General features: G+C 44.1%; 1 protein-coding gene across 1 annotated transcript; it reads left to right on the plus strand.

Annotated features, from left to right (window-relative positions):
• The first annotated feature begins 3,159 nt into the window (after window positions 1-3,159).
• mdfic (MyoD family inhibitor domain containing) lies at window positions 3,160-26,786 on the plus strand. Its single transcript, XM_034075112.2, has 5 exons — window positions 3,160-3,445; window positions 3,691-3,869; window positions 5,684-5,794; window positions 18,709-19,038; window positions 23,775-26,786. Exons 2-5 carry the CDS (start codon window positions 3,776-3,778, stop codon window positions 24,023-24,025), a joined length of 786 nt encoding a protein of 261 aa, XP_033931003.1. The 5' UTR covers window positions 3,160-3,445; window positions 3,691-3,775; the 3' UTR covers window positions 24,026-26,786.
• Window positions 26,787-27,013: the final 227 nt, after the last annotated feature.

Here is a 27,013-nt window from a genome sequence, read left to right on the forward strand (position 1 = left end):
TTCCCCTTCTTTTCCGGGCAAGAGGAGGATTAGGCCCTGTTGGCAGCGTGTGCACCGACTGAGCCGGCGCTTCTCGTCTCCACCACACACACTTGCCAAACAAACAGATGAAGTCAACAGAGAGACGTTTCCTTGTGTCTTCTGAGATGTGACTGCAACCGATGCAACACTGACACCGACGCTTGACACAGTGTGACAGCCTACTGTGTCTACACAGCCGGCTCGACTTTGACTTATTTTGAAAGGAGGGAGTAGTGTGGTGGTGTTTGGGGGGCGGTTGGGGGTTGACACTATGCACATGATCACACACAAGATAATGTTTGTCAGCAGCAACAACGATGTCACCATGTAAAAGAGACAAAGAGAGACACCCGGGGTTGATTTCACGGTGCAGTCATGCTGCGTGTACACTCCTCAAAATATTTCCATATGTGGTGGTGGGGGGCTAGGGGGGGGGGTCTTGGCAGTCAGTTTATCGAGGTGCAAGCAGGCTTTGATTTGCTCTGTGCATGATTCAATCTCCGAGGTGAACTATGGCCATTACACACTGCAAGGTCAAAATCCCATTACTTAAATGCAATTTTATCCATGATTTTTTTTCTCACAGGCCTCTCTCTCAAATATATCTTCACATCGCCACCCAGACAGGCAGGCCGAAAGCACTGCATGCTGGTTAACAGAGTTCTTGGCTTTGAGCAGCTCTAGGGGATGGAGTGAGGGAGTATCTGTATCCAGGTAATTACAGTATGAGGGGGCACAGAGGTCCTCTGTGATTACACATCAGCCCTGTAATGGATTCAACACTTATAGACGGAGAGAGAGAGGGAGACGCATTCCTTACCTTCCATTTGCTAAAGCAAGGGACGGGCGGGTGAGAGCAGACAAGGTGGGGCGGGGTAGGTAGGTATATCTGCAAGATGGATTACGTGGGGTTTGCCGAGTTCAACATTGACACAGATTCATCGTAAATCATTATGCTGGGGACCCGGAGTGATTTCTGCATTAGTAGCAGAAAATGGAGTTCAGCCAGTCAATGAGGGAGGGCATATTTCACATCAATCACCTCTACACTCTCATGTTACCAAGGCTTAAATCTCACTTATACTGCTACCAATAGGGTTCAATGGCTATGATGGCAATCAGCAAGACACTGCACTAACAATACCATGCTGACTACATATAGAAGACACAGCATGGGGCTCTGCCCGCATTTATTTAAAGTGAACTATGTATTCTTGAAATTAGGAAAAGTAGAAAATGATGAAGGCACTAAAGAGGTGGTTTTAGATTTTAATGCACGCTATATTTATAGTTGTTGAAACTTTTTTAACTCATGTTGGCTAACTTTCTTGCAAGTATTTGTTCTCCTATTTTCATAAAGATAGTGTAACGGCCCGTCCAGACTACAGCTTCAAAAAAAGCTTGGAGCTTGAAGCTCAACCAACAACCAATCACATGAATCTCCCGCCCCTGACACACAAGCAGCGGTTTGATTGGCTAGAGCTTGTGCTGGCATATGATTTGATTGGCTGACGCTTCCACCGAAAGCTTCAGAAGCTTCAAAAGTTGAACATTGCTCAACTTTTGCAGCCTGAAACGCCAGGAAAGCTCCGCTCTGCTTCCCACAATGCAGTTCGGCGAAAAGTGACATCACCCCATTCAAAGTGAATGGGCAGAAGCGTTGGAAACCGCTTTTGAAGCTGTCGAAGCTGTAGTGTGGACGGGCCGTAAGCCGGGGACACTGAAGGGCCAATGAAGCTCACATTCTCAGACAACATAATGTAAATAATCCTATAGAGTAACCTTACTTATGTTTGCGCTAAATGATACCCTTGGGAGTTTTAACTTCCCACCTTTAGCCCAACTCGACCCCTTTAAAACAAATCTCAAATAAAAAAAATACTATAGACGTACTGTATTTAGGATATGGAAGGGGTAGAACTGCTTAAAAAGTTATATCAACACAACATTAATTATAGAGCAGATGAAAATACACTGTATTAAACCTTTTTTGTTTTAAACTGGGGTATCAGTTATCAGGTTAAACAGAAATATGAATAGAATGTTGATATTCTCTGTAGCAAGCGTGTGATATGTCTCATGAGTTCAGTTATGATGTTTATAATTCATTCTAATAAAATGTCATAAAGTCAAACTGATAAAACAATCCAACGTGTCTTTATTGAGCTGTTAAAGAGAGCTGTTAAATCATATTAAAAGTTTTAAATGAATCATGTGCAGGCACTAAAAGACTGAAGAAACACACATTTCCACTGAATTACATTTTGATTAACTTTTAATGGTTTTTATCTGATGTCACTGTTTGCTTTATACATCACTAATGTCACTTTACCTTGTAATGTGTGTCTCTAAATGGTCTTGTATTAATATATTGAGTATTCAATTATTATTATTATTTGAATGCTCAATTATTATTATTAGTTTTACATACTTCATTTTTCACAATGTTTCTGTATTGCTGGCCTGCAACAAGCATATTCCAAAATGGGAATCAATAAAAGCATGATCATAAGCATTAAGCTAAAATGAATTAAAGCAATTATTTCCCCCAAAAGGAAAGTATTAAGATTAAAGTCACGTACAAAGTTGAATTAGTCACTTGAGGCTACCAGAACCAATTGGGTTTTTATATTTTATTTGAAATATCACTTCACTTAGTTTTCGTTCTCTTCCTTTGTTTTTACCGGTACGTCATGTTCATATATTATCTTGAAACAACTACATGCTGGTTTCAAAAGTACAGAAGAGGACAAGGGCCACATGTGATTTTCTTTTTTTAATGAGCAGGCCAAGATTTTTTGTTTATTCTGAGATTAAAGCCAGAATTCTGACTCTAAAATTTCGAAAAAAAAGTCACTATGGCTCTAATCGTCTTCCATATAGATGTTGAAAACGTAGGAAAAATAAATAAATGTTCTCTTTTTAATAACACCTGCAATTACCCTGTATAGCCCCAAAGTAGGCCTCAATGTAATATTTTTGAACGATATGTTTTAATTTAGCGTTTTTGTATGCAGAATACACATACAAAGTTACATTTATGGACTTATTTTTTTTAACTTTTTCCTAACTTTATTTGTTGGGAGACTTGTTGAGGGAGGGCTTTGTTCACTTCTCTGCCGCGAAGGGAAGCAAAGAGAGAGAAGAGAGGCTGCACTGCAGGAATCCGGATATGATGAACATGTTTGAGACGCAACTATCAGAAAACTACTGCACGTCGAAAGTGTCGCGCGAGGAGTATTGTTAACATCTGGACAAAGTGGGACTGGGACACGCGCTGACTGCTAAACTTACCGTTAAAAAAGTTTCTGGTCGCTCCTCTTTCACCCTTTTTTCGTCTTTTCTTCCCGAGAAAGAGTTGCAGGGAGGAAGGGAGGATGGGAATAAATTACATTTGCAGCGAGGGAGTTGTCATGTTTGAAAGGTAAGTCATTCTTTATAAACACTATGTCCGCTTTAGCTATAAACAGCACTTGGCTTGACGCTTTTTTTGATAAAGAAAAAGGGGAGTGTGGGAACTGCACATGGAGTCTTTCAGCAAGTTTATGTAAGAAGCGAGAGAAGGGAAATTTCCACTAAGTTTTTACTGCAGCTCGACGTCACTTTTCTCGCTGTGTGAATAAGCAGACGGCTGTCTCAAGTTGACACGGTGTTGCTTTGTGTCTTCAGCTGATGATGAGACATTGGTTTGAGGGCTGAGGGAAAGGAGGAACTTCTTCTGCGGCTGTGTGTGTCCCAAAAACACGACTGTCTCATGTCCAAGGAGACTGTCCTGACTCCGGATGGGCCGGGAGGGCCAGGGAAGGGCCCTCAGCAAGAGACAAGTCCCCTGCTGTCAGCCTCACAAGGTAAGGACACACAGGATAGGCCACACATCACTGTCAGGGGAAATAAGTCACATTGAGGTGACCAAGGTGCGGTTCAGGGCTCCTAGGGGGCAACAAAAAGGCCCCAGAGTTCATATAACAAGATGTAATTTAACTCATATTTCAGTAAGTGGTAAGAAAAGTGTTTCCTAAAGTGTAAATACGTTCAGCTATGCACCAATTCACACCTATTAGCATATTTCTACTCTCATGAGGCATGTAGCCCAATGTTTTTGGTCCGCTAATACAAAACATGTCTGTAGTTTATGACTTGCTGCCAATGCACTAGCTATAAATACGAGTGACATCTATGGTCAAGAACTCATGTTGCTTATAAGGCCAAACATGTCCATTTTTCAGTGACCGCATTAACAGTTTACTGGTGTGTATGGAGCATTTGTAGGCCAGCTTTGGACAATATCAGCCTTGTCTTTTTAAATGATATTCATGTGATTTTAAGTACACATCAGTATCTGTGCTCCAGTGTTAAGCCTTGATAATGTTTTTGCTTTTCCCTCAATAAAGTCTGAAGAAACGCCCTGGTGACTTTTAACAGCAACCACAGCCAATTATAGTTTTTAATTAACTTTCTAGTTGCCCCTAAGATTATCACATGTAAAATAAGCTTACCCCCACACCCCCTTTTTTCATTTTTCTTCAAACAAGCAATGAACCATTAACCATCCTATTTATACCAAGCATCATTATGGCACTGTCAAAAAATAGCAAAGTAGGACAAAGTAAGCAATCACTGGGGCTGCTGGATTGCGAATGGATTTTCGCTGGACCTTCAAAGGCGCTTGTAGTTAAGACTGGATTTCCCCTCTCAGGGGACTGTGGATGTACTGAGAATAGAGCAATTTATTTCTAACGGATCACTAAATACTGCGATGCATCACACAGTACTGCTGCTAACACAACTCTGCTACCATACTGTACATCAGCTCCGAGCTGAGATATGTGCCATATCTATCTAGGGCTGCGAGCCTGCGCCCATCCATTCCACTCCCCCACCCATCACTGCTTACACACAGAGAGTGTTGCAGCATTGTAACAACTGCTTCAAGCTTTAGTAAACAAGATTGCTAGGTTTTGCTGAATCATTCTTCCCCATTTTTTCCCTTTTTAGAATCACAAAAGTGACTCATGAGGCGGTATGTTACGGAAAAACGTGCAAGCTATGAGAAAAACTTCAGCCAATGAAAAGCACCTGGCTCGTAAGCAGCGAATAAAGTTTATGTCCTGAACAAAGCAGCAGTGAGCAAAGCGTCAGCAAGTCTTGAAGTCAAAAAGCTAAAAGACAGGGCTTAGAGAGATGAGTGAAACTGTGTTTTTTTGCACAGCTATTGGGCCTGGAGTCTTTTCCCACATACTTTTTCCAATTTAGATGAATGCAGCTTTATGGCAGTAAAAAGAAGCTTGGCAGGTAGAGCGCACCCGGGAGAAGAAGGAGAGAAAATGAGATCCAGAGCTCTGGCAAGGCCTTTACCTGAACCGCCCCACCATGTTGAGCAACCATTTGCCTGGCAAAAGAAATACCTCTGCACCTCAGCCTCGCCCAGCTGTCTCTGACATTTTGTCCACTTAGGCTGACCCTGTAAAACGTTACATCCCCATGGAGGAATGTCTGTAATGCACCTTCATTTCAAACAGTTGAGCTCTTAATAGAGTAACATTAAATGAAACAACCTCTCTTTTTTTCCCACATAATACCTTTCTGTTTAACTTTCTGTTCAACACGCTTTCCTTCTTATATTCTTTGTCTGTGTTTAACTGTAAATGCTTGTGATCCTCAGATGCTTGTGACAGTGAGTCGTCAGGGAGAACAGCATCTCCGCGGAAACCGGACGCTGGAGGACAAAGTCACGTGACGGAGGAGAAGTCTACTTATGGCGAGCCTGTACGAAGTAAGTTTTAACAACCTGGACCAGCTGCGGGCGAACAGCATGATATCTTGGTGTTATTTCGAACGATAACCAACAACGAGCCGTTTAATAGGGAGCGAGTGGAAATGATTAACATATTTGAGCTTTTTCATAGTCGGGTAGTTAAGATTAACTGCGGTGGGTGTTTAGCAATTAAACATTTAGATGATTCTAATTTAATCTTCCAACTGTTGAGAAAGTTGTTATGGCATTTGCACAGGGTCAGATGGCCAAGTCATTATTAGCTTTTCTCAAGTAGAAAATCCAGCACCAAAACGAGTGATGGCATGCTCTGTCTTTCTACCATAAGGACTCCAGACGTTCCAGTGTTTTGGAAGAAGGGAAATCCAGTTTGTGGTTCTGGCATCGACAACTTTAACGCACTGATTGCGTCTTAGCCACAATGTTTTCCCCCCGTACAAAACATTTACCTATTGAGGAAGAATTGTTCCAGCTGCTGCTTCGGCGTCACACTAAGACAACATGGCAGGCAGCGGCATTTTGTTCCTACCATTAATCTACTTTATCATTTGTCTGCTGGTTTTTCATTGTAAAGTAATAGTTGGCTTTTTCCTGCATCTCATAATCTGCTGGGAAAGTTTGGCAGCCTGTATTGTAACTCTGAAATAATCACATTGTTTTATGCAAATGTCCTGACACAAGGAGGTTTTACAAAACAATTATTTGGCGTTGAACTGCTCGAGTTAACAGCAGGTCTAATTAAGTCTCGATGCACTCTTGCTAAATTGCTCTTGCTCTTGCACTCAGTTAAATGACTTGATACTGAGCTATGGATTGCAGGTCACAAAAAGAAACCGGCTGAAAGCTTTGTGTGTATTTTATTGTTCTTAAGAAGAGTGAGTTGTGTCAGCAAAGGCTAATAGCAGCTGATTGCTTCCATCCATGTAAGTGCCTAGCGAGAATAAGGATTGTGTTTGCGTTTGACACAACACTTCTTTTGTTTCTGGCTTGTTAACTTTTCCAGGGCGCTTTTTTCCTGCCTTTTTTTTTGGAAGGCTTGACGACTTGCCAGTGGCTTGTTTACTGAATCGGCACAGGAAAGAGATTCAGTTGCAAAAGGAAAAAAGAGATTTTCTGTCAAGAGGTCTCTCTTGCTTGGCAGGTGTGTGGAGTATTGCACTTCTGGAGGGAAGCATGCTTTTCTTTCATCTCCGCAGATAAGCCCCTGTGACAACAGTTTTGCGTCTGTAATTGATGTCACCCCCCCCTCTGCAACACACACACACACACACACACACACACACACACACACACACACACACACACACACACACACACACACACACACAGTCTATCTGTCTGTAAGGGAATTTTAGAGGAAGGCAGATATGCCGCTTCTCTTTTGAGAGAGTTACAAGAACATAAATAGGTGCTATAATCTTAGTTTCATGTTCCTGTGTCTGACTGTGGTTGAATCAAAGCTGGGAGTTCTTACACTAAGGGGGGCTCAAGTTAACCTATTTGTGTCGTAGTCTCACTGTGGTTGTGTTGGTTGCGGTGACCAATCGGATTGCTCGATGGCAGGAGTAATTGAGAGCCCTCCTCGCAGCAGAAACAGGAAATCAATAAGAAATCATATGCCTGCGTACATCCTGGCCCCTCTGTTTTCTCCGCCCAATCCCCCGCTGTCCGACTGAGAGCTTGTGTACAGTCTGCGGACGGCGACTTTTCACAACAAGAGGAAGCTTGTTGTGACGTTGTAAAAACAGCGCATATCCTATTTCAGCTGTGATAACATTGTTTTGACAAGCTGTCTTTCTAACCGGGTCCCCTTAAAGAAGCGACGTAGACTTCAGCAGGCCTTTTCAGGAGAGTACGTTAAACACTGTGGAACTGAACATAATGAATCATCAAGTGTGACCTAAGTAGCTGAAATGTTAATGAAGGGAGTATCGTAAATTCTCACGAAGTTGCCGTGCGGTGATTACCCCTGTGCCGACCACTGCGGCTTGTTAAACGAAGAAACCAAGTCAAATCCTGCCCTTCCTGTTAGGCCCCTGTCAGTGAACGGTTCCTCTGTGGCGCTGCCATCCTGGGGGAGGAGGGAGAATCTTGTGGGGGAGACAGACATTCCTCAAGAGACCGTTCTGGGTTTTCAAGCAGCTGATATCTCCTGCAAACAGGGCCTTGGCTCTGCGGCTCCTGCCTCAGAATAAATTGCCACCACCCAGCACCAGTTTAGGAGTTTAATCGTCAAATTATTCAACAAATTGTCAAATACTTTCCTTTTTCTGAACGCTTCTGTAGTTGATAACCTTACTAGCTTCCTAAGAACAGGTCTGTTTTTTTTTTATCTGAGGTTGTAGTGAGAAAGGAAGGTCAAATAACGACTCTTTTTCTTTTCCCTTTTAAAGGAAAGACATTAGTCTGGCCTTTGTGTGAATCCCTGATTGAACTCTTTAGTGGCACACTTTCAAGGTTATTACCTGTATGCAAAATTGACCTTTTTAGAAGTGAATTTGTGACCCCTAATAAATGCAGTAAAAGGGATTGTTTAACGGGGGAGTGTCTCCTACTTGCACCTCTCTTTGCCGGGAAAATATTCCATGACAGTGCAACAATTAAGATTTATATACAAAACCATAAAGTGTTATGATATTAGACAGTTGGCAGAGTAAGACTAAGATAAAACAAAGGGAAAGTGCCCCTTTATCATCATTTTCATTATCACTGCTGAAATATAAGTATTGAATCAACATTCAGTCACACTTTGCCTTTCATGTGCCGTACTTTTCGGACTATAAAGCGCACCTGCATATAAGTCGCAGCAGCTAAATTGTCCGTCTGTCTTGCTCTCGTTCTGTCTCTCGGTTCCACTTTTACTTTGGCGCGCGACCTGTCTCACTCTTTTCCGGCCTCCAGCTTTTCCTGCTGGAGCCATGGGGCCAATATGGTCTAGCTGCGGCCGCGGCCAGTACACGGCGGTACACGACGGTACACGACACGCCCACCTGACACGATACTACGGTGGCTGAGAGGCACCACCGTTAAAAGCGAATTGACGAGATGTACATCATACAGCCCATGTAGTATAAACATTGATTTTAATTTCTTACAGTAGGAGAGATTTTGGGGTTTAGGAGGGAGGAAGGAAGATTAGGATTAGGTAAAAAGGTAGGGAGTGGTTAGGATGGGGGGAAGGAAAGGGTTAGATTGAAGGGAGGGAAGAGAACTGCTACCCGGGAACGTTCATACTGGGTAGTTTATTTAGTTTAAAAAAAATTATCCAACGAGTTAGACCACAAAGGAAGTGTAGTACCGCCGTTTGGCCACAAGACTCCGGCGCACTCCTGGGGGCTTGGTTCAACCTCCACTGTCCGCGGCCGCAGCGAGACCCTTCTCAGCCACCGTAGTGTCGTGTCAGGTGGGCGTGTCGTGTACCGCCGTGTACTGGCCGCAGCTAGACCCTTCTCCATGGGGCTGGAGCCCGCCGCTTAAAGGTGGCGGGCGCGGACCGGTCATAGAGCCCATAGAGTTAAAGGTGGTTAATTTTACCTGTACAATCCATAGATTTAGGAGGTTCCCTAGTGGCCGTTAGCTGTACAAAAAAAATGGGGGAAAAAGTCGCGGCTTATAGTCCGAAAAGTACGGTATATTCCAAAGTTACTTTTTAACCTCATGGCAGTGTTTCTTTTCACAGAATGTTTCTTTTCCGCCATAGGAAGCGCATAGTGATTGTTGTTATTCAAGATTCATATCTTTATTGTAATCCTCAGAGCCCTGTCTCTGCAGACATAATGTGTCTAAGGCCTATTATAAACGGACCCATCATTTTCAAGTGATTACTAACCAGTGGGTCATGGAATCAAAAACGGTATAAATAGGGTGAAATGCTAGTGTAGGGGTTGATTAAAATGCCCATTGTAATTCTACCCTCTGTTGTAATTATTTTCTCATTGTCTTGGTGCAGATAGATTTCATATGGGACATTTCAAGTGTGTTCATTAGCATATTTTACCCCAAGTGCCCGAGCCTATTCACTGTTCATTTTTTTTTGATATTCAAAATACTTGAGCCAAATGATTAGATATGCATACCTCAATTCATGGTTGCGGTCTTTCAAGTACTTCTGTAAGATACCATGCAACATCTATGGATTTTAATTGTGTTTTTTTCTAATTGTTTTTTGCAGGGAATTGGAATCTTTATTATAATCTTTCAAAATCACGTTTAGACCAATTGACATTTGCGTCCAACAGTTTCTTTTGTGCTGTGGTGGAATAAATATTCAGACATTTTACATTAATGAAAGTAGCAATAGCATAGTATAAAACTACTTTTAGCTAATTCCTGTAAGGGGTCGGCAATACATAAATACTTGATATTGTGATATGAGACATTTTAAGTTGTAATGTTGCATCGGTGCTGTCTTTTGCTGGTTACACATATTTAGCTATTCTATGATTGTACTTTTTAACACCGAGTTGTTTTACCAAAAACAAATATGTTTTGCTATATCTGTAGAATACACATTTGTATATCTCTGCAGCTCCACAATACTTATTCAAAATGATATTTTAACACATATTAAGTCTATTGTGTCGTCGGCAACTTGAATATTGCACTTATAATTGTGCAGCCCTGCTTTCTATATTGTTGATTACTTTAATCATGCACTAAATGGTATGCTTCAGTTCTACACAAGTGTCATAGCCTTTCACAAGCCACTCACCGAGAGGGTGAGAGTCAGTCAGTTCAAATGAGTGGCGCAGGGGGGATTACTTGGCCTCTAACAGGGTTTGGCTTCAACATTAAGGTTAAAACCCTTTTCTATTACTGAGATCTGTGCTGATGTTGCCCCTGCAGCCCCGACCCCCTCGAGCATCCAGCTCCTTGCCCCCTTCGTGTTTGCAGGTTCAGTGCCTCTCTGCTAGGTCATTCTGTCAGGCCCCCTGATCAGTAGTCGGGGACCGGGGGTTGGCTCCCGTCCAGACTCACAGACAGCCGCTGCCGACACAGGCCCTGGCTACTGCGACACCCCCCCCCCCCTCTCCTCTCTCTCAGGCTAGAGCTAAAATCGATACAGGCGTCTCCGTGTTTAAGAAGCCACTCAGAGGCAGACGAGCACCTCTGTCCCGAAGGCTGATCTCTCAGCTTAAGGCCCTGATTGGCGTCCCGAAGATGCGAGGCGCTGACCCACAGCTGTCCCATTAGCAGAGGGTTAATGCTGAGATTGATACTGAGCAAATAAAGGAACTAGGTGTGGGGGTGTTTTGATAGACTGTCTATCCCCTCTCTGACCCGGAGACAGACCTCCGTTGGTTTTGGGGCTTTTAGGGAGTGGCACTGTCAGATCTTCGACTCCACAATGCTGCGTTTGTGGATCTGTCGCAGATGCACACTGTATTTATCGTGTGTGGCTGCCTCTCTGTCTGCATGTGTGTGCCTCTGTGTGTTTGTGTACAAGTGTGCGCATGTGTAAGTCTGCGCGCCTGCCGTTGCATTTCAAACAAGTGAGTTTCCTGTGGAACTTCGGCGAGGAGATTTTGAAGCTGGTGGAATATTTGAGTCATCGATGTAACTGAAACTGAAAACACCCCCCCCCCCCCCATTCCCCTCTTCCCCTCCCCTGGCTTCACCCCCTCCCGTTCGCTCCTTCTCTGTTGCTCCGTTTTTGTTTTGAGTCGTCGGCGAAAGAGAGGGTGGAGCACGTTTTTTGGGAGCCTGGCAGCTCCCTCAGGCCTGCTCCGAGTCACGTCATAATTGATCTTTCTAGAGATGGTGGTAGCTAGCCGTGTAAAACCTAAATGCGTGCAGCTTTTTAAAGATACTGCACTCACGCATTCGGCTGACTTTTTACTTCACTCTTTGCTCTCCTCTTGGATGGTACGAAACAGACGAGGGAGAATACGGCGTTCGACGAAGCTTAATGCTGAAACAGGCTCGTCCACATTCAGAAATGAGGAGAGGAAGAGAATAAGGCACCATTTAGTGTCTCTCACAGCAGCCAGGTGGGGACGCTTTGAACGCCCCGTAATGCCTTGTGTTCTGCTACATTAGAAGCACTCAAATTAGCACCATGCCAAGTTCCACACAAACGGCGAAGAGACTTCTGTGGTCGCCGCTCGGGGGTGTGGGGCCGGGCCCTGTGTGAGCGGCTTCCCCTCCACGTGATTCATGTCAGACAAAATGGCCTCTCATTGGGCCTTCTCAATGATTTAGATCGGCAGTCGGACATATTCATCTGGGAAAATGTTCCGTTTTGAAATCAAAGGATAATTGATGACCCCCTTCCCGGCACACACACACACACACACACACACACTCACACACCTTATGCACGAGTACGCTGAGAGTTTCATGTCATCAAATCTAGCTCTTGTCTTTCAAGTTGCCTTTGCGACTGTAAAATGTAATTAAGCAGAACAAGGTCCGAGGGGGTTATTTTTTCCACTCAATCAGCAGCAAAATTTGAAATTAGTAAATCCCTGACGCCCTGCTTCTCTCTTTGTTGAGTGGAGGCGGTGCTGGTAAAAGGGGGAGGGGGGGGAGATATTATTAAGCTCTGTCTTCACGTGTCACTTCCCCTCCAGCAGGTTGTTGGAGCCACATTTGAATGACTGTCACAGAGAATTAAAACGGGGGCGGAAAATAAGTGTGTCACCACTGTAAACGAGCTGAGCAATATTGACTGATTGCTCTGGAATGAGATGGGGGGGGGAAACCGGACAAAAATGTGATGTTTCCCGCTTAAATGAGATGCAACACTATGTGATCAGCCGTGACAGGTGAAGACAGCTAATAGAGTTCTGTGGCAGGTTACACACACACACACACACACACGGGCGCACAGAGCCTGTCACTTTTGCTGATGAGGATCCAATATCACAGCAGGTAATTTAGCCATCCTCAGCGGTCGTCATCATCCGTGCCGACCGCCGATCCTCGCCATGTTATCTTGGATAAATACAAAACAATGTGTGTTCGAACTGACGGGGCCAGGGGTGCCGTGTGACGTCCGGAGTTTTTAAATATCTGTTGGAACAAGTGACATTTGTGTTAGCCCGCGTCAGGCCGCCGTCCGTTCTGTGTACACGGATCGAGACAAGACCATCGTTTATTTCCCATTCTTTCACCGAAGGAGTCGTGTTTTCTTGGTCGCAAGTCGACGTGGCTAATTTGCTCTAATTTCACACCGCTGATATCTGCATTATATGGACGCTCATCACAGCTTGTGGGTTTTGTTGTGCTGGGACACTTGAATGATGATCCTGTCCCCGACGATGCGTCCTTTTTCTTTCTGGACAATAAAGAAAGTCCTTGTCCCGTAGTTTGGAAGGTCACACGGTAAACAAGGCTTTGATATGCCCAAGGAACATTTCAATCAGAGCCCTTTGTAATAACATTCATTGTACTATTTCCCCCTGTCCCCCTCACTCTCTCTGCACTATAATTCCCCTGGTTTTGCGTCTATAAATATGGACAGGGAAGATGTATAATTTCTAATGAGAAAATATATCCCCTTGGATTGAAAGGCAGGGGCTGTTCCGCACGCTGCTGTTTGTTAGGAGGAGAGATGATACCTCAGGCTGTTTTGGCGGAGGGGGGGGGGGTAGGGGTGGTGCTGCTGGTAAGAGGAGTCTGGCTAGGTCATTGCACATTTACAAATTAGCATTTCAATCATGCAGGTACATGGCCAGCCGAGCAGAAAATATACATGTTTTTCTAATGCAAGGCACCAAAAGATAAACAAAACACTAGCCGTGTTAGTAGCGTTAGCATGTCAGAGCTAACTGTCAGTGTGCCCACTGTTGTCTGGGACTCGTCTCTAAATATATAGGTGCCTCCGCATAGGCGTTCACATTCTATTCAGTGTTAACTCCCAAAGTCGTAGAACTGTGTAATAACGGCTATTAGGAGATAAACCCAAGATCTGGATTGTGGTGTTTATTTGGCTGACATGATGTGACATTTGAATAACTGTATGCTCCGTCTATGATGGGCATTCTAATAAGCCTATGCACACACCTCTCCTCTCCTCTCCCTCTTCCTCTCTGTCTCAGGGGCATTGCTATTAAAAAGGAGTGAGCTTTAGAAACGGCTTGTGTGGTTGTTCACTCCGCTGCCTGCCTCACCTGTGACTCGCGGCGGAGCGGTGTGCAAATGAGAATCTCCACACTGCCCCGTTTGACCTCTGTGTTATATTTTCATGTTCTCCACTATTTTAGAATTCCTGTTTATACAGCTCTGTTTCAGTTGACATGCATGTATGCATATTCCTTCCTGGTAGGTCTGTGTGTACGTGTGTGAGATCTCGCAGGCTTTTGACATGCTGTACATATATGTATGTACTGCTCCTCTTTTCTACTGTCTTTTGGGTACGGTTTCCAGCTCCCTCCTGTAGGACCTATTTTTTGTGACAAAAGCGGAGGTGTTTATATACTCAGTTTTACATACAGAGCACACGGCTCCGGCGCTCTCCAGGCACTCCGGTACTCGGTCCCTGTGTGGCGCAGCCACTGAAGACTCGGTGACAAATGGCAATTATATTTGTGTGTTCTTCATGAATCCATCAAACACTGGCCTTTTAAAAATGCTCCCCAGATATTTGAGGCTGTCAGCTACTAGTAGCTGGGACCAAATTGGGATGCTGCTTAGACAGTCAAGAAGCACTCACCCCCTAGTTTCCCCTGTGATGTGTGTGACAGCGTGTGTAGGGGGATTCCATGTTTTATTCAACTACAAATGTACACTCTCAACAGTTGTTGATGTGCTCGAAATAGGGCGGTTACAAGTCCAATTTGAAGTGTGTGTGCGCACATGTGTGTCCATTTCTTTCTCCCAAACATGGTGTTTTAATACAACCTGTCAGGTTGTGTGTTTTCAGTTATCTCAGGACACACACCTTTCCTTCAAAACCTTGCAACTGTACAGCTCGGAGGATTTCAAAAAACTTGCTGGGAGTTTTTTCGTATCAAATTTTGATGGCGTTTTTGTTTCCTGCTGTTCTTATAAAGTATGAACAATGCAGCAGCAGAAGCTCCGTCAGGATTCATTAACAGACAACGCACTCGCACTTGCATTTATTATCAGAATCCTCAGATGTGGAGTCGAACTGTATTTCAAAAAATGCCATTAAGGACATATATTATCATGAATCTAAAAACTCTAACCTAGTAAAAATCCATACGCATTATCATTTTATTAATTTCTCTGATGCACCGACCAACCAGCCAGCCAACCGGCGTAGCATACTTCCAACAGGGCCGATTGTATTTCTGCTTTCTCTCATTATGTCTTCATTTGTCTCCCGGTGACTGTACAAGTCTGTCATTGCCATCTTTTGACAGTATCATCATTATCATGATCAATGCTTATGAATATTACTCCATCATGTCCATTCATCTCAGTCACCGTGTTCCTCAGGATAAAAATAAAGAGACCGCGTAAAGCCTCCAGGAACCTTCCACTGGGGCGCACTTCAGCCCAACTCCAACCACTTTTTAGGACTTCAGAAACCCGAGCCGCCGCTTACACATGCGGCGGTTTCTTAATAACTATTTATGCTTTGGCAAATTGAAAGCTCGACATCCTCAAATGGAAAGGTAATTATGCCTCCCAGTCTACTTCGGCCTTTTTGTGCTTGAACATGTGTTTATGTATGCTAGTTGGTTTAACCTCAATGTGACAGAGCAGTGTGTATTTATGCAAGACGATATGGGTGATTGATTTAAGGAACCAACTTCTAGATGGGAGGTTTGCTGTGTGGTATTGACTTAAAAATACTCAAGAAACAGGTGAATTATCATGACGGTACAGACAGTGTTAGCTGTGAGTTTAGCTAAGTCTGTGTGGGGTCTTTGCAAATTAGTCTGGAGTGCTTTCTGTGCATTAAAACACATCCAAGGAATTAAATAATTGCAAACACAAACAGCGGGATTAGAACAGTTAGCTTGCTGATTTTTATTTCTGGATTCTGCAAATGTTAAAACATACATTTGCAGATTGTAATCTAACCTAGTAGCAGAAAAAAGCTAACTTTTGGTCTGCAACAAACATCAAACAAAGTCATTTGAGAAAAAGAACCGATGTACTTCATTCCTCTCCATCCCGAAGTGACCGATGTCGGATACCTAATAGTGAAATAATCAATTTGAAAGAACTTCTCCTTGAAACGTCAACAATCTTCCTTGGCTAACCCAAGTACAGTAGGACCCATATTGTTGATACTGCTGTGCGTGTAACCAGCGTCCCTTATGATAATTGTTTGCCAAGCATTAAAACAAAAGGCTACGGGAAGAAAAACATGTCAAGTTGCAGCTGCCAGCGCTAAAAGTGAAGAACAACAACAGATGTAGCCTTCTCCGTGTCTCCTTGTTAGCAAGCTCTCAGTCTCTCTCCACATTATCATGGGCAGGCTGCGAGGCTTTTGTCTTTTGGAGGAGAAAATCCATCAACCTGGTCTTAAATCACTGCATAATGAATTCTATCGTGTGCTACCCAGTTGTCTAATTTCAAATTGCGTGGAACCCTGATCCCTAAAGTCTATTTGTTTACGGAGGCGGCATGCAGACGCCCGCATGAGGAGAAGGCAGGAACCCAGTGTGTGTATTTAATTGCTTTGTTTTACATCTACATTCACGTCCGGCCTCTCCCAGGGTGATGTGTTGTTAAAAAGCGCCAGGCCCCGGTTCCCACACTCTCTCTCTTGTTAACCGTAATTGCACTTGTTGGTGAGCTGACGGAAGGAAAATAGAGATGGAAAAAAATGACCGGAAATCGTATATAACTTTCTGTTTTTGTCCACATTTGTTGTTTTTTCGGACAGCTGCACGAGACAGCTGTTAGAATAGGCCAAGACGGCATATATTTAACGTATATACCAAACGTATAGGAAACGGAATAGAAGCACGGTTCACACAGACCGACTTAAAGAGAGATGAATAATTCACAAAAGCTGTAGCGTGCACTGGTGGCGCGTGCACGTGCTCAGCGGCTCTGATGTGGAGGAAGGTAACGCGGGAGTAGGTCCCAGTAGAGCGGCATGTGCAGGTGTTCCTCTCAGTGAAATGCCACCTCCTTTACTCACTCACATCCTTCGCCTTCTTTCTTATCAGACAGGTCGCTGTCTCCTGACTTTCTGTGGCTGTCGCACTCACACACACTTAGAAAGGCCATCTCTGAGCGCTCAGAGGAAAGGAGATCATTACTGTTGCAGACGGCAGCTCTTTTTGTATATGCACAGTATCACAGGTTTTTCTTTCTCTTTTTACTCTCGTTTCTCGCACGCCGACTTAACTCGCCTGCTCCCACACACGCGTGTCTGCCTACAGCGGTGGCTTTTGTGAACATGTCACGTATACGCGTTCCTATATCTCTGCGCTCCCTTCCGTCGGTCCGGGTTCAAGTGTTTGCCGTGTGATCGATATGATCGTGTTGGGGAATGGTGGCAAGATTTGCTGAGTGGTTTAGCTAAGAGTGGTGCGTCTCCATTACCGTGTTCCCTTTGAACATCAAGCCACAGTGACTTTATATGTGAGTGAAAGGTATGAAGTGAAAGGTGCCGACAAAGTTCTCTTCAGTTAAAATAAAGTTACAGGGTTATCATGCCATCAGCATCAGGGTAAAAGGAATCATCTTGCAATCAATAGACATTACAAAGTAAGTTGTGAAAGTAAAGCGGTGGTTCCTTTGATATGCTCTTATTGAAGTTCTTTATGTTCCCATCTTACATATTACAAGGGAAAACGGGCAGATGTATGTCATGTTTCAAGGTCTGCACAATTTAAAATGGCACCAACAATATATGAAATTGATCATGATGTGATTTTTAAGAGGATGTGCACCAGAACATATGTTTTATTAAGTCTGGAAACACAGTATGTTATTCAAAATGGTATTTTAACAAATATTTTAGCTTTGTGCGATTTGAATATTACGCAAATACATATTGTGATTTTGAGAAAAGTTTCAAATAATTGTTTAGCCTTACTGTAGGCCTATATGTTTTCTATATTCATGTTTAGACCGTCCTACATTAAGACATTGAGCTTGCAGCTAAATAAATACAAGTAAGGCGAAATGCAATCACTTAACTATCCTTAAACCTGATGTGAGTTGATGTCAACTTTATTGTCAATCTTTCAGTTTGTGTGTGTACAGACGGAGAGATCGGAATACTGTTTCCCACAATCCCGAATACAAGTACATGTGATGCAACTACACATCTAATGGTGCTTTTCCACTGCAGCGCGCCCAGCCCGCTTTTCTTTGCTTTTCCACTCGGGGTAGTTCCGGCTCAGGGCCACTTCTTCACCTTTTTTCTGGCCCTCCAAAATCGAGGTTCTTACCAGGCCAACAACCGGGCTGAAGATGCTAAACTAGTGACGTAAACACTCTCGACTGCTGATTGGTCAGAGAGAATCGCTCGCAAGGGAGCTACAACTAAAACAACATGAACATATTTCACCGTGATTTCATTATAATACACTTTTCAAAATGATGCCGAAGAACAACATACTGATACCGGTCAGCAGACAGACGGCAGGCGAAAAACCTTTTGAAATGAGTGTTTTCTGAATGGAGATCGGATTGATCAGGCTAAGCTAACGTTGTATATGCTCCGTCCACACTCACAACAACGGCCTACAGACATAAATAAAGCAGCGACTGTATTCGCCATGACACGGACAGTCTGTGTTTGTACTTGTTTAACTTTTGCCTAGTTTCTGAACAGATATGAGGAGCTGTGAGCTCTGTGGGCTAACGGCTAACGGCTGATGTTTTGGTTTTGTGGTTCTATAGTTACTACCCCTGTTACTAAACTGTAATGGAGACGCAGCATAAAGTACTAAGCCGTGCGAGGTCCTGCAGTGGAAAAGCGCCATAAGTCTTTTACTAAACTAATACAAATCTTATTTCTTTTATGTTTTCAGCTCAACCAGAGCCTGCCCATGGAGACGCTCGCAAGGATCAAAATGGCTTTCACCACAACAGCACTGGCAAGCCCACGTTCAGCAACGGCGTACACCCGGGGGCCGCACGCACATGCTCCTGCGGTGCCAACAGCTCCACGGGGGCCACGGGTGGTTCTGGCCCCGGCACAAGAGAGGCACCGACCAAGGAGCAGCCCAGGAAGCAGCCGTCGACGCCGGTGTCGCAGAGGATGCAGAGGAAACTGAGGTCCAGCTTGTCGGTGAACAGCGATAGCAGCCGGCGCAGTAAAGGCAGCTCCACCAGCTCACAGAAACCTCCGTTACCCGAGGGTGAGTAGCAACACAGGGAAATCATGACAGTGAGTAAGAGAGAGCGCAGACACGGTACGACTAACTTCTCTAACGCTTGTTTGCACGCATGCTTCTCTCTTTTGCATCCCATCTTCTGTTGGTCATTCATTCCATGGGGCCGTAGGGATGTCAAGAATTGAGGTCAGTTCTTATTGTATTATTTGCATTGTGGATAAAAAGACGTGTAGTTTGTCGTATGCGTTGAAATATTCCTAATTCAACTCCCGTAAAACATATATATATTTTCTAAAATAAAAAAAACACATCAGTCATTATTCCATGTTGCACAAAAGCATACATTGCTATATTTAAGTAGGAAGAAAAGTAAGTAAGTATCTGAGTAGCTGATCAAAACATTAGGAGACCGAGATGCTGCTCCCAATTTAAAAAAAAAACATAATATTTAGGATATACGTTCAACCATCACCTTAACAATTAATTCTCTTTTTCCCTCTCTGCTGTAATAATACCCATATTGACATAAACCCGTCCCTTCTTTCACCTTTTATTAATGGGAGTGCATGACCCCTGAAATCTATAACTCCCGTCAAGCAAATGACATCGTATCCCGCGGCTGTGGCTTTTATTTTCCCGAACAACAAGTCGGAGAGTGCGTGTGCGATGCCGGGAAGCCGTCACTTTGTCAGGTGCTAGGCCGAGGTGAGTCTGGTAATGAAGGCGGGCGGCTGGTCCTTTTCCATCGGGGAGATAGGTGTGACCGTCTAACGAGGCCCGAGCGCACAGGGTGCCTATTAAAAGCCGTGACCAGCCTTCTTCGGGCCCCTCACACCTCTCTGGGCCCTCTCTGGCTCTCCCTACATCCCGTCAGCACCACCGCGGCCCTCATTACCGTCGCATCCCTCCTCCAACTATTTGGCTAGGTGGCTGTGCGTGTGTGGACAACCTCCTGTGTTCTGTGGACAATTCACAAACCTATTCGTGCAACTCGAGGCCTTTGCCGTGTTCTCTTTTCATGTGGACTCCAAAGTGAAGATGGGGGAAATAATGTGTTCAAAGACGACTAATGGTCAGGTGTCAGGTTTGAGGGACACAAGTGGGCTGTCGGATGTTTACTTGATGATGCTCGCCTTGAAATATGCATCAAAAACAAGAACAACGCCTCGCAAGTAAAAGTGGGACGCGTCCACCAGAGATATTCCAGACACATCATTTCAACATCTTAATTGGTGAAGAACAGCAGAGAGGGTGCACACGAATAGAACGTACAACAACAGCAGCTTAACAAGTCTGTCTCATTATGGCTTTAGTGTTGCTTATTTGCAGACGCGAGAGCTCTCAAAATCAATATGTTCGCTCTCAACTATTTATTTCCCCCCGGAAAACAGCCAAGCTGTGGTGTTTGAATGTTTACACGGATTAACATAATCTGTTTGCCTGTGAAATTAGCCTCCTAAACAGCCCCCTGAACACGGGGAATAAAAGGCGTAAACTAGCTGGATCTCGCTCTGGGGATGCTGTGATTCTTGGCACGTGCCGTTGGCATCGTCGCCGATCCGTGATAACACCGCGGCTTCTGAGGAGGCATTCAGCACGCTGCTTTTGTTCGGCAGCGGGTGTTGTCTTTACCTTTGTCAACCAGTTTGTGTTTTTCTGTTAATTGTGTGTAATCAGCTGAGGTCTCCAAGCTGCGTTAGCCTCATTCAGAGGTTTAAGTCGGCGCCTCGAGCGCAGTGCAGATTAGCTACAAACCAAACGAAATGTGTCGTGTGCATTGTGCAAGTCCTCCAGCTTTGACTTTTTGCCTCAGTCATGCATTATAAACAAGCGTGCTTTAAAGTGCATGTGGTGGACCTTCTCATTCCAGCCCACGTCCTCTGCCCTCTTTACCCATCTGTGCATTGCCATGGCCACCAAGGCCTGGTCTGATCCACCTCTTTCCCCCTCTGGCCGCCTCTCTTTGTGAGTTATATGTTTTGCACAGCTTGCCGCTCTGAGGCCCATCCAGCTTGTTTTGTGTCATGCCGCTCCCTCTTTTTTGATGTTAGCTTTCCAGATGTCTCTCAGTATTTCCTCAGAGGCGCCCGGACGCTGTTCTCGGCCCCTGCAAAACTCTGGGCTTCATCGCCGCTCACTGACATTAGACAGGAGACGTGTCAGTGTGTCTGTTGGTTGGTTTCACTCTGTGTCTCCGTCTGTCTCTCTCGGTTTTCCTGGAGATGTGCCTCTCGCCCTGCTCTCTTGTGTACAGTGTACGACCCCCCCCACCCCCCACCCCCATTGTCTTTCTCTCTCCTTTTCGCTGGCTTCTGTAAGATCCAGACTAATCGCTGGTGTTGAATTATACATCCAAGTGAATAGCTGAGATGGCCGGCCGCTGCTTAATGCCTATGTGTTTATACCCTATTCACACTCTACTGTTGCATTCTGAGCGCATGGCTACTATACCCTCTGGGTCCTTCAAAGTCTGTTTGGCTGAACTTTGAGGTTTTGTGCATGGGGCTTTGACTCGGCGCTGTTTACTGTGTTCATGTTGTAGCGCTCGCATGGCAGTACACTTTACCGCACGTCCACTACAGATGTTCCGAATGTCTCCTCCCACCACTGCCAGTGTTATGGCCTGAGATATTATGGCCTCAGATAAGGATAATTAGATGCATTCAAACTTCAGGTACCCTCACTCACATACATATTCACACACTTGCTCGTTTCATGTTCCCCTTCTCCATCTTGTTTGTATCACAGTCCGCTTCTGGTCAGCCCTGAGCACCACAACACATGGGATGAAGAAGAAAAAAGATTCCTCCACTTTGATTAATCAAACATGAGCATCCAGCGGTCCTCAGCTTGCCTTCCCACGCTGCCCTCCACACTCTCCGCCTTTCGCTCTCCCTCTAACCCAATCAGTAACGGCTCCTTCTGACAGCTCAAGATGGGCCGATGAAAGTTATGCAAATGTGCCCTGTTTGTAATGCTATTTTTCTGCATCCATCCACATCACGTCTCTTTAACACTCCAAAGCCGTGGCGCTGCGCTGGCCTCGGTTCAAAAAGGAGACAGCTGCAAGGAGTTTATGCCATGCACACTTAGCGACTGATATTGAGTATAATTTAGTGCCTTATTGCAAGTACACAAGTTCTGGTGTTAAGCAGCTATTAACGATATCATACGGTCGATTGTGTTGGTTCGGAGACGGAATCAGAATACTTGATTCATTCTGGTGGACTTTGCTTTTCGTGACGGTTGCTTCATTTGAGAATGAACTAAACACAAAATATAGATAAATCAAATAAAAAAACGTTTTAAATATAAAAAAGAAGAACTACAAATTAAAATATTAAATAAAATAAAACTATTTTAAATAAACAACATTTAAAATATGCACATTGTAATACAATATATAACATGTATATTACACTATGTACTTTGTTAATCAGTTTTCTTTGGGTTTTATTGTATCATACATTTCACTTAAAACATTTTTTTTAGTGTTAAACACAACACAAATAAGGTCTTTGATTTTGTTATTTATTTTATTTATTTAAGAAGGCACAATGCACATCAACATATGCACTTGAGTCCAACATGTAAATATGCCAGATGTAGCTATAGACACACATTTTGCAGGTTAATGGCATTAAAAGAAAACACATACGGACAGAAAAACACAATAATCATCAAAAGTCTTGAAGAATAATTAAATTGCGTTTCATCAAATGACATTTTCGCCCTGTAGTTAAAGAGTTCTGTAAGAAAGCTCTCGTCCTCTGCATCCTGCACTCCCTGCATGGCATCACTAACATATTGTGTGTGTGTGTGTGTGTGTGTGTGTGTGTGTGTGTGTGTGTGTGTGTGTGTGTGTGTGTGTGGTGTGTGTGTGTGTGTGTGTGTGTGTGTGTGTGTGTGTGTGTGTGTGTGTGTGTGTGTGTGTGTGTGTGTGTGTGTGTGTGTGTGTGTGTGTGTGTGTGTGTGTGTGTGTGTGTGTGTGGTGTGTGTGTGTGTGTGTGTGTGTGTGTGTGTGTGTGTGTGTGTGTGTGTGTGTGTGTGTGTGTGTGTGTGTGTGTGTGTGTGTGTGTGTGTGTGTGTGTGTGTGTGTGTGTGTGTGTGTGTGTGTGTGTGTGTGTGTGTGTGTGTGTGTGTGTGTGTGTGTGTGTGTGTGTGTGTGTGTGTGTGTGTGTGTGTCCCCCCCCTCTGTCCTTTGTTCTTTTTCCTTACCCACTTCCGCCCGGCCGCCTTTTCATGCAACTAATTCCGCCATTGAGAAACACATTTGAGATGGTTAATGGGTATATTGGGAATTTAAAGGGGAACTCTTTATTGCCGTGCTGCAACAAGCTGGAAGTTGCCACCAGCTATTTGACGGCAGTCTGCGACGAGGTTAAATGTTAATCAGAGGTGTGAGCATTGGCGGCATTAATCCACCTATTTACCGGGAGACACTGTTGGACTTTTTCTAATCATCTGTGTGTGATCAACCTGGCAGTTTGCATGATAATGCCACAATTATTTAGCAGTCCGTTAATCAAAACGGCAGGAGAAGGATTCATTTGAATATTTCTTATTTTCACCATCCTCCCGGCAAGTCACCGGTTCCACCTGCCAAGCATGCGAATCCTCATCCAATCACACCGCTTGTTTCATTTAATGGCTACTAATTTCAGTATTTACATATTTTTATTTGGTATATTGTCTTTTTTTGAATGGGTTTCTTTTATTCACGTGTTCATTTTGCTTCACCCCGTCGGGTTTTGACCCAGACTGCTGCGTCCACTGCATCTTGGCGTGCCTGTTCTGCGAGTTCCTGACTCTGTGCAACATGGTGGTGACGCAGGCCTCGTGCGGCGCCTGCACATCGGAGGCCTGCTGCTGCTGCTGCTGCGCCGACGACATGGGCGACGACTGCAACTGCCCCTGCGACATGGACTGCGGCATCATGGACGCCTGCTGCGAGTCTTCAGATTGCCTGGAATTCTGTATGGAGTGCTGCGGCATCTGCTTCCCCACATAGGGGGGGGGGGCTGTGTCTCTGCAGGGGGGATAGCTGGACCCTGGGTGGAGGAATGGAAGGAAACTGCTGCTGCTGTCACTTTGAATTCAGCAGCAGACGGGGAATATGTGTGTGTGAACGTCCTTTTTTATTTGAGTGTGTGTGGTATGGTGTGGCTGAGTAAAGCATGCTTTGAAAGATGTATTTTGACACTGGGCTTCTTCATCAAAACCAGCTCGGCAAGAGCTAGAAGTAACTCCAGATATATGAACATCTTCTGTGTGTTAAGTATTCTATCCTTTGCGTAAAAAGTATTATCATAGTAACGATTTTATTCAGGAATGCTGTCTACGTTTATCTTTGTAGTCGTTTTGATGACCAACGTGTGCATACTAAACAAAATGATTTATTTACTCTGATTCCATTTACAATACATGTGTTGCTGTTAATTCCGCTCCAAACGGAGGTTGCGGTCTTCGTGCTGTGCAACACTGTAACGGGTTGATGTGTCCGCTCATTCACTCCTGTTATGAAATGTAGTTTAGCAACAGTGACTTCATTTACATGTATCTACTGGAGCACCAGAACAACCGAAACTGGTGAAATATCAAAGGGAAATCAGGACAATGCTACTTTTATTTTTTTTTCAAAGAAGTGTGCCAGTTTTAGAATGCTTTTTTATGTCAAGCATTCCTTTTTAAAGGGGCCCTATTATGCTTTTTGGGCTGTCCCTTTCCTGTAGTGTGTTCCTGTAGGAGTTTTTGTGCTAAAATCCCAAAGTTTCTCTCGAATACACTCCCTCTAACTACACCTCTAAAGCTGCATCTCACTTCGGTTACATGGATTCCTTGCGTCCCTCACTTGCGTCGTTGCCCTGCGACTAGTCCCTCCCACCAGGGAAGCATGGAGAGACGCGAGGAAGCCTCGGGAAGCCGGGAAATACGTTTTAAGAGCAATGGGACGTCGTTTTCTCCCGAGCGTCACTTGAAGCGACGTCCGTTTGTGATGACGCCGCACAGCTGATCGCCTGACCGCAGCCAGATCAGTGCATGCGCTGCATCGTCCAATCAGTGAGCGATACACAGTAAGGGGGCGGGGCGAGTGTCTGAGGATTTCACCGGAGGATGGTCTGGTAGTTCCTCGATTATCGCTCCTCCGTTATCGCTCCTCGATCCACCGGCACAAATAAGGCCACTGGGACGGTACTCAAGATGGCGCAGACAAATCAACTTCCGGTGATACAGAGACCGAGGAGCGAGGAAATGAAAAATAACCGAAGTGAGACGCACCCTAAGTGGTTGACCAATGAAAATAGAGCAGGCCAGCTAACCAATCGGAGCAGACTGAGCTCTGGTTTCAGACAGAGGGTGAAAAGAGATTTTTAATTAAAGACTGTGAACATGTCACAGTAGAGCAGGGGTGTCAAACTCAATTTCATCGCTGGCCACATTAACATTATGGTTGCACTCAAAGGGTTGGTTGTAACTATATAAATATACATATATAAATATATATATATATAATGTTTTATATTACATTATTGCCTCTGAATTTGATTATTATCGGATAGGATAATAACTTAGTAATTAACTACGTCTGAAAGCAGAAGTCCAGGGCAAATAATTGTAAGTCTCTTCAGTGCGCATGTCACAAAACGAGATGCATTGTGGGACATGTAGTTTATGGGCAACCTGCTTCTGTAAAGTGGCATGTAACCGTATAATAAACATATTATATTCTTTGCAAGCTCTTGCGGGCCACATGAGATTTGGCCCCCGGGCCTTGAGTTTGACACCCCTGCAGTAGAGGAACACAATACAAATATGAACCTGAAAGTGAGCATAATGGGGCCCCTTTAATTGAAGTTGCCTTTAATCACATAAAAAATACCGACAATTTGTTTGCGAAATAATGCTGGAAGTTCAATGGAAACATGTTTTACAAAAGAATGTCATCTCTCTCCTGATTGAGCCGTATTAAGCCTTGGATTTACTGGAAGTACAGTCACATCTGAAAATGAACGCTTCTGCCCGCTCGTTGCAACGTAAAGATAAACAATGTAACGTCAGCCATTTACGATTAGGCTTTGTCCGCTGCACATGGTACACATATTTCCTCTGATGCTATTTAAATGCATACCGTGTAAGTATGACTTGTTGAACTGCACTCGAGGGGTGTGATATGGAATTAACAAATGGTGACCCTGGTTGCCATATAAGCGGCTTTCGGGTATCAAGCCCAAGTGACTCGATACAAAAAAGGAATCATGGACTGTCTTGTTGAAATGGTAAAACTAACGCAGGGGAAAGGCAGTTTCTTCTCCTTTTTTTCTGTTGCTTAATTCTGTGTATGTGGAGATGAGTCTGTGGTGAATCACCAGGAGTCATTTTCTTGTCTCGCAGATCCGCTTTGATGTTGTTTAAGTGATCGTACTTAATGCTGGCCTTCATTAGCATCGCTTGCTTCAAGACATGTCCCTTCCTGACGCCCACAAAGATAATGTGCTGCCATGGACAGCGCATATTAACGGCGCACTGATATTGTGTTTAGGAATTGGAGAGGCACGTCTGCAGCAGATAATGTGCAGAACCTCATTTGAATGTTTATGATTAACTCGCGTGTCAAGAAAACACTATAGATAATGTGAAGACTATGTATATTGTTTTTTCCTCCTGTACCTTACACTTTTATTTCTCAACTTTGCTCCTTTTCTTAGTTTTGTACATTATCTTCTTTCTGAAAGAGATCAGTTTTTACAAAATAAATCATTCCCAAAAATGTATTCTGTTGGTTTTGAACACAATTTGTTTAAAGGGCCCATGTCATGCTTTTCCGGTTATCACCCAAAACGGTCTGCAGAGTCACAAGCCCTCAAAGTGCACCCTGTAGCGAGTAAAACTCTAACACAGAGAAGACCTGTCTGCTGCCCCAGAACGCCTCGTTGGACATTTCTCTTTTTCCATTGTTTACTTCTTGGGTATGGAGACGTATTTCGGGTATAGTGACGTA

Source organism: Pseudochaenichthys georgianus, chromosome 23, assembly GCF_902827115.2.
Source record: "Pseudochaenichthys georgianus chromosome 23, fPseGeo1.2, whole genome shotgun sequence".
NCBI lineage: Eukaryota > Metazoa > Chordata > Actinopteri > Perciformes > Channichthyidae > Pseudochaenichthys > Pseudochaenichthys georgianus.